Source organism: Puccinia triticina, chromosome 3A (genome assembly GCF_026914185.1).
Source record: "Puccinia triticina chromosome 3A, complete sequence".
NCBI lineage: Eukaryota > Fungi > Basidiomycota > Pucciniomycetes > Pucciniales > Pucciniaceae > Puccinia > Puccinia triticina.
This window is the reverse complement of record NC_070560.1, coordinates 1,660,389-1,673,204: the sequence shown is the minus strand read 5'-3', so window position 1 is coordinate 1,673,204 and position 12,816 is coordinate 1,660,389. Positions and strand designations below refer to the sequence as shown.

At 41.0% G+C, this 12,816-nt stretch overlaps 1 protein-coding gene across 1 annotated transcript; it reads left to right on the top strand.

Moving 5' to 3' along the window:
* Positions 1–2,900: 2,900 nt before the first annotated feature.
* PtA15_3A186 (uncharacterized protein) lies at positions 2,901–6,236 on the top strand (the record flags this gene model as incomplete). Its single annotated transcript, XM_053167129.1, has 4 exons — positions 2,901–3,042; positions 3,112–3,375; positions 3,460–4,107; positions 6,202–6,236. 4 exons carry the CDS (start codon positions 2,901–2,903, stop codon positions 6,234–6,236), a joined length of 1,089 nt encoding a protein of 362 aa, XP_053018377.1.
* Between the last annotated feature and the right edge of the window lie 6,580 nt (positions 6,237–12,816).

Below are 12,816 nucleotides of genomic sequence, written 5' to 3'. Positions count from 1 at the left end.
TGCACGCAAACGGACAGGACAGAACACACATTGGCGTCCTGTCCGTTTGCACGCAAACGGACAGGACGGAACATCAGCGTCCAGGACAGAACATCGGCGTCCTGTCCGTTTGCACGCAAACGTCCAGGACAGAACATCAGTGTCCTGTCTGTTTGCACGCAAACGGACAGGACAGAACATCGGCGTCCTGTCCGTTTGCGTGCAAACGGACAGGACGGAACATCAGCGCCCTGTCCGTTTGCACGCAAACGGACAGGACAAGAACATCGGCGTCCTGTCCGTTTGCGTGCAAACGGACAGGACAGAACATACATTGGCGTCCTGTCCGTTTGAAACGGACAGGGCGCTGATGTTCCGTCCCGTCCGTTTGCACGCAAACGGACAGGACAGAACATACATTGGCGTCCTGTCCGTTTGCACGCAAACGGACAGGACAAGAACATCAGCGTCCTGTCCGTTTGCACGCAAACGGACAGGACAGAACATACATTGGCGTCCTGTCCGTTTGCAAACGGACAGGACAAAACATCGGCGTCCTGTCCGTTGGCACGCAAATGGACAGGACAGAACTTTCGCGTCCTGTCCGTCTGCACGCAAACGGACAGGACAAGAACATCAGCGTCCTGTCCGTTTGCACGCAAACGGACAGGACAAAACATTGGCGTCCTGCCCGTTCGCACGTCAAAGTACAGGACAGCCCCAAACCTCCCATGTTGTGGCGCTTGTCCTGTCCGTTTGACAGAGGTGTTGGGGCTGTCCTGTCCGTTACGGACAAGACAATCCTCAAAGTGTATGAAATATCATGTTTCAGCCTTGTCTGTATGAATTCCAAGGGACCTGACTGCACCGTGGTCTTCCCATCCAAACAGACGGGATACTCGTACATGTTTCAGAGGCATCTGTTTTCTGACAAGCCAACACATTCGTACTTTCCTGTCTGGTTTCATGCAAACAGACAGGACAACAGTGGCCTGGCCATCCTTTCAGTTCCCATGCAAACAAACTGGCCTAAGACTGTGAGGCAATCCTCTCTGATTGCATGGAAATGGACACGAGCACAATGGTGCAGCAGTCTGTCTGTTTGTGTGCGAACCAACAAGAATGTATGATGTGGGGCAGTGTTATGATATGATGTGTCACCCTACTACAGTACAAATGTTTGGTGATTTAATTGTGAAACTGTGTCAAATTCACAGTACTGGTGTGGGGCTTTTTTGATGAGTTTCAGTACACATGGTTTTCCCAAATCCCCGGTGCCTCTGAGTCTGGGAGAGAAACAACCCTCCTCTCAACTCCCATCAATCTGTTACAGCTGAAAACAGGAATATTTCCCTTACTCAAAATACTCAACTTTTTGATCAATCCAGATGTCATCAATACCAACATGTTTGGTCCTTGCACCACGCAACAACCAAGCAGAGCATGAATTCTCCATCCAAAACATCGTTGTCAACCCCAAAAATCCAGAAGAATATATATCTCTAGATATCAGTCCCCCCTTTCTCACCCTGAGTATTGACCAAACATCACCTCCCAGTCAAATCAAATGTCCAGAGGTCACTGACATCAAAGCAACCCAACAGTTCCTTGAACAGGCAAATCATACAATCAAACCTGATCAACCAACAGCTATCCTCACAAACAGAAATAGAGAAGTTGGACTTTTTGTCAAGCAAACTAAGTGGTCTGATATGCCCCCTGATGAATATGAAGAAATCAGATTCTTAACCACAACACTAGTCCAGCTTGGGCGTTACTACAATGATCAAACCAATGCCTCATGGATTGAAGGAATAATGAAAGGATTTGGTTGGAGAAAAGGTTATGGTCAAAATGATGAACATTCTGGTATGATTGAAAGTTTTTCTCAACACTTAAATTAGAGTTTCTATGTCTTACTGAATTTGCCCAATTCATTTCACTTCTGCTGCACCAGGAACATATACCCCATCAAAGGTCAAAACTGAAGAGGATTACAGAAAATGGAAGGCTCTTATACTACAAATGCCCAAGATTGAGTCAATTATATCTAAAAGATACCAAAAGCTTGCGCCTGGCCTGTTCCGTCAATCAGTTGAGAAGATGAAGTCTGCCAAACTCCCTAGCTTTGCTTCACCAGAATTCAATGAAACTTCACCTATGGGGTTTGCATCAAATATTACAGCAACTTGGGGAGAATTTTATAATCAAGCTCATGTTGACAATGATGTCAATTTGATTTCTTATGGTGGATGGTGTGGAATATTTGAAGAAACAGGCGAGCCAGCTTCACAAGAACAAGGGTATGATGTCAAGCATGGTCAATTCTTTCTTCCAGGAATCTCAGTTGTCGTGGACTTTAATTCTGTTGATGGATTCACCGATATGTTCTGGTTATCCAATTTAGTTTACCATCAAACTGTTAAATCTGATAGGCCACCTGAGAGCAGTTTCACCTGCTTTGCATTCTCAGCTCAGATATGCAAGTCACTCTACGACGGCTTTATATCAATCCTTGGCCAGACTGGACACAAATTTGGAGGATTCTTGGAGCGGGATGCACATCTTAGAAGATTACTTAAAATCACTGGTAAGCAAACAGTTTGATGTTTCCTCTCTAATCAAACCTGCATATCCGCTTCAAACCCACTTAAATCATCTTAGATAATCATGCAAAATCAATATCATGTGTCATCACATGCAGATTGTCATTTTAACCAAGCAAATATGATTTGTCAGGTGACAATCCACATCGGTGATCGGGTTTCCAACAATATCCCTCCCTATTGGATATATAAAGACTCACTCTCACCCCGCTCCAACCCAAATCATCAAAAACACACCTATCCTCAACCAAATTTACCTCTACCCCTATCTGTTCTCAGAATAGTAGAACTTATACAATTTACTAACTGTTCCAAATGCTTACGCGTCGCCGTTCCCGTCTTGCTCAAACTGAACAATTGAAAAACTCTGTGATCAACGATAATCCTGGCTCTCCTGATTCCTCGATACTCACTGACTTGGATACAGATGGCAATGATGGTGATCAAAAAAATGATGGTAAGCCAACGGCTTGATGCTGTATTTATAAGGTGGATATTTGAAACTTATTCTCCTCATTTACTTCAGAATCTTCTCTGCCGAAACCTGTCTGGCCCGAGGCTTCGAACGAATCAAAACCCATTGAAAATAAGACTTTGCCACCTCCACATGCCGATTTCACAGCCTTGCCCGATGAATCAGAAGTGACAGTCTTATCTGCAAAAGAGTTCTTGGATAACCTGAAGATCAAGCGTCAAAAGTTAGAGTCAGTTCTCAAAGACCCAGGTCTCCCTCGTAAGGCACGCTTCCATCTTCAGCAGTCGATCAAAGTGTTGGATGAATCATCAGCAAGTAAGTCAATGATTGTTTTTAGTTTTGGTTTTATTAAAGCATCTGAACTAACCTGAAATACGTGACTCACTAATCCTCATTTAGCTGTCGAAGATGGGAAAAGTCTCCCAGCGAGCGAGGGAGTCAAGATTGGAACTCCAAATCTTCTTGGAAAGCGGAATATATCAAGATCCACTAAACAGCCGTCCCAAAAGAAGCGTCACAAGTTCACCTCTGATGAAGACTCCAAGAAAAATGAAGAGTCCGTGAATCCAAATCAAACAGAAAATGATGCCGCTCCACAAAAAACGACTCTGAACGACTCGGCCCCCGTCCCCACTTCCAGCTCTGTAGAAAAACTTGAAAAAACTAGTCAACTCGGCACCTCTGATTCAAACAACCGCTTTGAAAAAGACACTTCTGATCTTAATCCAGAGAAGAACTCTGTCAATCTGCAAAATGCCACTCCTGATCGATCGTCTGCTCTGATTTCCGGTCCAAACTCAGCTTTGGAGAATCCTGAAGATCCCAGTCAAGATCCTCCAATCTCTGCTGGGAACGATGATCAAATAAATCCGGGTCCTGAGAAATCACACGATCAAACTAAACAATCGAACCAAGAGCCACCAAAGGATGATTCCGAACCTGCCGCTGGGAACGATGATCAAATAAATCCGGGTCCTGAGAAATCACACGATCAAACTAAACAATCGAACCAAGAGCCACCAAAGGATGATTCCGAACCTGCCTCCGGTCCACTTAAAGAAATACAACGATCTCCAGCAGACAAATTGGAAAACTTCACCAAGAAGCATTGGGATGAACTTTCTCCTATCCATGAACTCTACTCATCCTCTCAGGTCGACTACAATGGCTACCATCTCGCACTTGAATCCATAAATCAACTGTACTCGGCAAGAATCAATGGATTGCTCCCTCAAACTGAATACAGCAGTTTCTTATCTTCCCAAATCGAATTCAATCCAGTTAATGGAAAGACACTCAAAACTTGGCTGAAAGAATTGAGAAACAATGGTAATTGTAATCTACTGATTTAGTTAACATTCTTTGCACCTCAAAACTGATTTTCTATACTTGATTACAGTTCCGGACATTATTTTCCCAGCATTCAACGAGCCTTTCTATAAGACAGATGTTTGGAGTTTCCCATCAAAGGATTTTCACAAGGCAACCAAAGATGCTCAAAAGTCTTTGTCTGAACGCGGAATGGGCTCGGAACTCTTCCCTCTGTTTGCACACCTCTGTCATCCGGTTGAAGTCATCCAGTTGAGATGGGCTGCAATCTTTTTCCAGTCTGTGGCGCTCGTTTCGAAGGACATCAGCTCTCTCCCAGCGTACAAGAAGCCAGCCGATTCTACGAACGAACTCGAAATGGAACTTGCGGTGATAGACTACTTCATACAATGTATCAATGGACCCAAAGGCAACCAGATTACCGACTCAGCCACATCCAAAGGATCTGAATCCAGAGTTAGCTTTACTTCTCTTGACAAGTTCATCGACAACATACATCAAATGCTACTTGCCTTCGCCATTCTCAAGGCGAAATGCAAGATTCACAAGAATGAACATTCTATTGTTAGTTACTCAGAACAATGGAGCAAACTGCCCTCCGAACATGTCTCACGGCCACATTTTCAACTCTTGGCTGCTTTCTGTGTTGCTGGAATTCGGGGTCTCTTTCTAACCCCAACCGATCCCAAACTGTTTTCAGCATCCAAGTGCTTTTTATTGATTTCTGTTGTAGCAAAAGTCAACTTGCTCCAGCCTCCGCCTTCGAACCAGAATCTTGAGCCTATTTGGAAGAGAACCAATGCCTACATATGCTCCATCATTAACGCTGCTTTTTTCCCTTCTGATGATAGTACACCTACTCGCATCTCCCGTTACGATCTTGCCAAATTTATTGTACTAGATTTCAGTGATTACTGGCTTCAATACAATCCAGGGGAGAAAATACTCAATGTTCCCAAGCGCTCCGACTGCCCAGGAGCTACAATTCAAGATCTTTGATTTGTATTATGCTGTTAATTTTGTCTAGTCCAAAAATAAATCATTTTTTTACTTCATGTTTCATGTCTCCTCTATGGCTTATCATAAATTTCAAACAAACTATGTTTCAATTGGCATCTTATCTTATCTGCTCTTGATATCTTATCTTTTCCTTATCTTGGTGTCTCATCATATCTTATCTTGATGTTTCATCTTATCTTATCTCCAAAATCAATTCACATTCTTATCTAGGTGCCAAAATGATAAACATGTTTTTTTTTCCGGTGCAATGTGTAACAAAGGTCACAAAAGTGGCATCCTGTTTTTTCATCTTCATTTTGCCACCCTCACGAACCTATTAAAAGGTGATATCTTTGACAGTTGTTCCCAAAATTCATATCCACACTACAAAATTGTTATGGCACCTTCAACTCCCCATGGCCATGTAATTTGCACATGTCTGAGCTGTGGCACAAAGCAGCACATGACTCCTTATGGTCTACGGCCTGGTCTATCCTTCACAAAAAAGCAGTATGAACTCCATGTCTCTCAAGTTCAACCTGTTCCTAAGCAAAACCAACATGAATTTCAACCAAATGATTGTGATTCCACTCAAAACATTTCACATCAAACAAAGTCTCATCAACTGATTCATAAAACTCCTAACAAGATTGTTTCCCAGTTGAATTCAGCCTCTTCTCAAAATTCTATGGATATTGGAATACCCATATTTAACACAGAGGAATGGGCACAATCCTGCTGGAAGCAAAATGAGCGCCACGTCATATTTCCAATGGTTTTTACATCCCTTCTGAGTCTTCACCACAACATTAGCCGAGAATCTTCACGATTCCTCCTTGAAGCATTAAACTTACAAAATAGAACAGTTATCTCAGAACTTGCACCAGATTCAATCAATGAACTTGGAAAGATCCCCATTAGTACATCAACAATTTTTGATGGCCTCAATATCAACCCAAAGCTTGAGATATATGCTTGCTGTCCTGAGTGCTTGTATCTTGTAGGAATAGAAAAAGATATAAAAGATCCCAACATAACATGTAAGCGCCACCTGAACAAATATGAGATTGATGGTCCATGTCAGTCACAAATTGGTAAAATGAAAACTTCCACAAATTCCAATAAAAAGCCAAGAGAAATTCAAGAAAAAAAGTTTGAAGCAAATAAGCATTTTGTTTATCAACCTTTCAGGAGTTGGCTAGCAAGACTACTACTACAGCCTGGAATTGAGGAAGATCTTTCAATCCATCTGAAACAAGAATATAAATCAACAATGACTGATATTTGGGATGGACATATTTGGAAGCATTTTGCTGGAAAAAATGAAACTCAGACATTTTTATCACAAGATGGAAACCTGGCCTTTGCACTCTACATTGACTGGTTTAATGCATTTGGAAAATCAAGCCGGCATGCTAGTCTTGGAACCCTGATACTTGTTTGCTTGAATCTCCCTCCTGAAAAGCGCCTCAAACCTGAAAATGTATATGTTGCTGGAATCCTTCCAGGACCAAAGGAGCCAACAACACCTCAATTGAATAATTTATTATTTCCACTTATTGAAGAGCTTAAGTTGTTGTGGAAGGGTGTTTATTTTTCCAGAACATTTAAGCACCCACAAGGAACTAAGATAAGAGTTGCAATGCTGACCGTTATTGCTGACTTGCCTGCAATGCGTAAGATTACTGGATTCAAAAGCCATTCTGGAACAATGTTCTGCAATTTCTGCACCATTTCCACTGAGGACAAAAATGATGTTCATGGTTTTTTATGGGAAGCAAGAACACTTAAACAACACAAGGACAACATCCAGAAATGGCTGAGTGCTACCTCAGATTCCCAACGTGAAATAATTTTCAAGGAAACTGGTGTTCGTTATTCAATACTTGAGGAACTTCCTTACTGGGATCCCACACGGATGATTAATCTGGATGTAATGCATAATATGATTCTTGGTGCATTAAAAGATCATGCTGAGAAAAAACTACATATCCCAGAGAAATATTGGAAGGGCCATCCTGAAAAAGAACAAGGCTCAGGCAGTGGGGAATCTGATCATGAAAGTGAACACGAAACCTTTTACCATTACACTGAGACAGAATTTGATGCAAGAGCAGCCAGGTCTTTGCGCCGAGAGGCAGCAGAAGATCTCAAAAATCTTCCTGAAAAAAGAGTGAAACAACATCCATTAGCCAGTACTAGTAAACAGACTCCACCCCAGATAAGGAGCAAAGCTGCATCACCAACTTCAAGCTTGACTGAACGTTACCAAGATGATTTGGACTTTGTACCAATAACAACAGATAATCCAAGCTCACATGATGATATGAATTTGGATGAAGATTCCAATCATAATTTTTCCTCTTGGTCCAAGTTCAATCCTGAAATTTTGGGAGCATTGCAGGAGTTGATCAATGAAACCTCCATACCCTCAGACTGGACAAGAGTACCCAAAAATATTGGTGAAAAAAGTCATGGAAGTTTGAAGGCAGCAGAATGGTTAATACTTTACAAGCTGTATATTCCAATGTTGATGATTATGAAAAGATCAAATGAATCAAATCCTTTTCCTGATGACATTTTTCAAAACACATTCCACCTGATAAGTGCCCTGAATATATCTACCAGTTGGGCTGTTAATCAGCAATCTGGTGCTGACTTCACAAGACATTGGACAAAGTATCGCAAGATTAGCAAAAAAATGTTCCCAAATATGAATTCAAAGCCAAATCATCACATGTCAACTCACATTCCTGAGCTGCTTTTGCGCTGGGGACCTGCTCCCAGCTCAGCAACATGGGCCTACGAAAGAATTAATGGAAAGTTTTCAAGCCTTGGGAATAACAAATGTGTTGGTAAGTTCTGAGTGGATCATTTGTTTCTATGATCTTCCATTTTTTGCAACTGACTTTGAATTTATATGTAGATCAGATTCCAATCACCATTCTCAATAATATCTGCCGGTCCTCAAATTTGAAGTCCTTAGTTAAAATGCCAAGTGCCCCACCTGAAATAAAACAACTATGCAATATCCTAGAAGAGGATCAATCCAGATTTAATCACTCAGATGCAAAACCTCTCCATGTCAAGGAAGATATTTACAAATGCTTTGTGGACTATTTAAGAAGATCAAGACCAAAAACAAATTGGATTCATAAGACTAATTCATCCTCATTCCCTGATATCCACAACACATTTTGTGTATCCCCATGGTGGGTTTATCATAAAACAGTCCACTGGAAAAGCAAAACATTCACTGTATATGATAAAAATCTGGGAAATAGTATTGTCTGCTACTACCAAGAAAATATTGAAAAGTTTGGAAAGATAATAAATATTTTTACTGTGAATGATCCATACAAGCAAATTACAAACTATTTCCTTGTCATCAATAAATTTGATATAAATAAGGATTTTATGACTGATTGGCCACAACTCAATATGTATCAAGCACGGGCCACTTCTCATCATGAGATCATTACATGTGAAGATATTGATTGTCACTGTGCATGTTATGAGAAAAATAATCAATTTCTATTAACAAAGCTGTATCTATCTTATTATACTGAATGAGAATTTATATCTTGTGCTGCATTTCACTTTTATAATAATATATAAATTGCAACTGTGAAATTATTATTTGATTTCAGGGTGTGATTTTCAATCCTGAATGATGATTTTTGTGAAATTTCAATTTTTGCCACTGAAATCTTAGTGAATACACGGTGAATAATGTGAAAAAACTGTATAGAATATTAATGAAAATCACTCAAAATAACATCATTGAAATTAAAGCAAAAGCAATCCAAAACATAGGGATACTTGTGTAATGGAAATAGAGATGAAAAAGTAGGTACCTGGTACCTGCTGGCAGGTACCTATCTTACTGTACAGGTATCTGTTTTGTGTGAAGGTGCAGGTGTCCAGTCTGAATAAAATTTGAGGGACATACCTGCACCTGCATCAGGTACCTGGGTGCAACACACCTTCCCTACATAGTGGGGATGGCACTGGGTACCAGTTGGCAGGTACTGGGCACCTGTAGGTGGGTACCTGTCTGTTTTTGCAGGTACCTGGAGGTAGGTGCTAGGTGCAGGTGTGGGTGTCATGAATTAGTGAAAATTCAAGGGGGTACCTGCACCCACCACCACCTGGGTGCCATATATGCCATCTCTAAACAGAAATGTATTGATGAGGGATGAATATAGTAATGGAATCTTCATTATAGCAAGAACATGCTGATTATACTTATTATAATCAGTAATGGCCTCTCAAAACCCCAGCAGGTACTGCTGGTACCCGCCTTAAGTACTGCTGTGGGTGCCAGTTTTTTGCAAAAAATGTGTGGGTACTGGCCCGGTGCAACCGGGACCCGGGTCCAATTTGACATTCTCTATTATATATTCCCTGCTGATTCATAGATTTTGCTGATCAGCATAAATTATTGGAAAGTGAATTTCAAGTGATCTGATAAATATTTTCTGGAAGAAATTCAAGTGATTTTTATAATAAATTATGGGTAAATTGATTATCTACTCTAGTGAAAAATAAAGCAAACTCTTTTTCTCAAGTGGTGAAATTGAGTAGAATTTGAGTTTCCAGACCTTAGAAATCTTGGGATACCTTGATCTGAATAACCAGTGATTTGTTTTCACTGGATGACCAGTGCCCTGAAATTTCCCCTGGTGTGACCTGTAAAGCCAGTCGTCAATAGTCAAGCTCTCAATGACTGGAATACAGTCGTTGATAGCTCTCATAGGTTGATTTTTGTTTTTTTTATGACTTGTTGATGTAAAACTTACCTTATGGGTTGTTGTATGACATGTCTATGCACTTGAGTTGATGAGTGTTGAGGGGGGATGAGCCAGGAGGAGTTGCTATCGAGTTGCTATCGGGTTGCCATATGTAGCAACCCGATGCCAATTTTTACCTCCGGAGGCAAAATAGAAACTCATTTGCCACCCCGGGTGGGTGGTGTTTTTTGGGTTTGGGTTGGTAAACGCGGGATAGCAACCCGGTTTACCTCCCCGGGTGGAGATGCTCTGAGATCAAACCTCTGGTAGCCAACATACCTCTTGGGTTTGTTAACCTGGACAAATGTGTTTGAGGCTAACCCGGGTTTGCTAACCTGAATTTTAAAGGAGCTTACCGTTGGGGCTACCGCAAGTGCCATTAAATGACCAGTCTTCTGGATGCACACTCAATTTGATGGCCACTCATCAATTTGAGTACAATCACAACCAATGGTGAAACAATACAATACAGGATTGGTATTGGCCAATACTACATATAGTATTGTTTTTTTCATACATCATAAATCAATACCATGTATTGTATTGAAAAAAAGATATGATATGGTGGTATTGTATCTGAAAAAACAACACCTTTTCTGGGCAATTGGCGCTCAATCCAATGGCCCCTCCCAGCAATACACTTGTCTTGTATTGTATCAGAATGTATTGGCAAGACAATACCATGGATTGTATTGGTTTGGTGACTTCATCCAATACCAATACAGTGTTTTCTTTACTGATCCTGGTGCTATCTGTTATGTTACTGAGCCAAAAACATCTACTACCTCTTTAGTTTACCAATAAATGTAATGTAAAGGCCCATTGTTGGTTCTAGACTCTGACAGATTGAGGGCATGGACTGGATAGCAGTGGCGCAGCAGCAGGTGAGCCAGGGTAGCTAAAGAAGATGGAGCTGTGGTGCAGGCGTCAGTTAGAGACTGACAGATGACATGGGAGGTCAAGCATCAGAGAGGAGGAGAGCTGGGAGTGGAGCATGCAGAGCTTGGGTGGAGGTGTCAAACTAGGGCCGGATAGCATTGTGGGATCAAAGTTGGTTGGGAAAAGAGCTCAACAAGTATGGAGGGGAGGATGGAGGATGGCAGGGCAGGTTTCTCTATTGAAAATAACAGTATGGAGCAGATGTCATTGGTGATCACTCAGCCCAATACAGATTCTTGAAGAGAGGTGTCCTTGATCATTTAGGGACATCCTTTCTTTCTACAACAGTCATTGATCTGAGTCCTCAATGAAAATTCATTGACTGGTGCTTAATCCACTTGATGATTGGTTATTGGATGATGTTTTCACTCCACCCAATGACCGGTTATCAGATGGAGTGCTTACCCCACTCAATGTTCAGTTATTGGATGGAATGTTTAATCCACTCAATGACTGGTTATTGGATGGAGTGCCTACTACCTTTGATGAATTTTTAATGTTGAGGGGAGTCCGCACTCCACTTGAAAACTGATCACATGGATGGTGTTCTCCATTCCAAGTGGACCTGACTGGTCATTGAAGTGGAGTGTATTGACTCCAATCAATGACCATGACTGGGAGGTGTATGGATATACACCACCAATGACTGGATGAATGGTTTTTGTATCCCCTGTATGACTGGTTTTGACTGGCTAATGGTACGGCCTACAAGGAGACCATTGTGTTTCCATTTCTGAGCCACCAGCAAATTTTCCTGGCGGTTCATTTCTGGTGAGTTAAAATTTGATTAAATGTTTAAGTGTGCAGCATGTGCAAATCTCCTGGTGGGGTGGTCAAAGTTTTTTTGTGAAATCAAATCATGAACCCCCCTAATAGAAACCCCTTTATTTTGTTTTTTTCTGGTTAGAAGTGGTGACCACTCACTAGCTGCTAAATGAAAAGCCCGTCAGTGGTAGTAAATCTCCACAAACTACTTACTGGAAGTACTTTGGCAGCCCAACATTGCTACAAGCTCAGCACATGTGCTTTATTTTGACATAGTTTTACATGCCTGGGACTCTCCACAGTGCAACATGATGTATTTTCATCCAGCAAGTAGTTCTGGGATGAATTGTACTCTGTTTTTCTCACTCACTATGCCTCAATTGGTATCAAATTGAGCCAGAAAGGCTTGTACATGCTAAACACAAGAAAAGATATTTCAACTGCACCGTTTGAATCTGAACCCAAAATAAAAACCAAAACAGAAGCTAAAACAAAAAGCAATATCCAAAAATTGGATAGCCACCAAAGCAAACCTGAGAGAGAGAAATGAAAAAATATAGATCAACTGCCTTCAAATCACAAACAATCAGAAAAATACCCAAGAAAGAAAACATTGAATTATCATATGGAATCTCACCTAATGAAACAAACTGAATGAGAGTTAAGAGAAGAGAAAAAAAAAACAGAAAAACACTGGAGAAGAACCTCAAAAGAGAAAAGATAAGTAAAAATCAAAAGTGGATTGAAAGAAGAACTAGGGGTAGACAAATAAAAACTTCTGAGTGATTTTATTAATCTTCCACATTGCCTGTTGCTCATTTTTTTCCCTCTCTTTCTTCTCTGCATTTTACCTTGTCTTGGGCATCCTTTTTTGTTCTTACTCTTCAATATTTGTTGCCCTTGCATCATCATTTTTTTCTGGTGAGTTAAG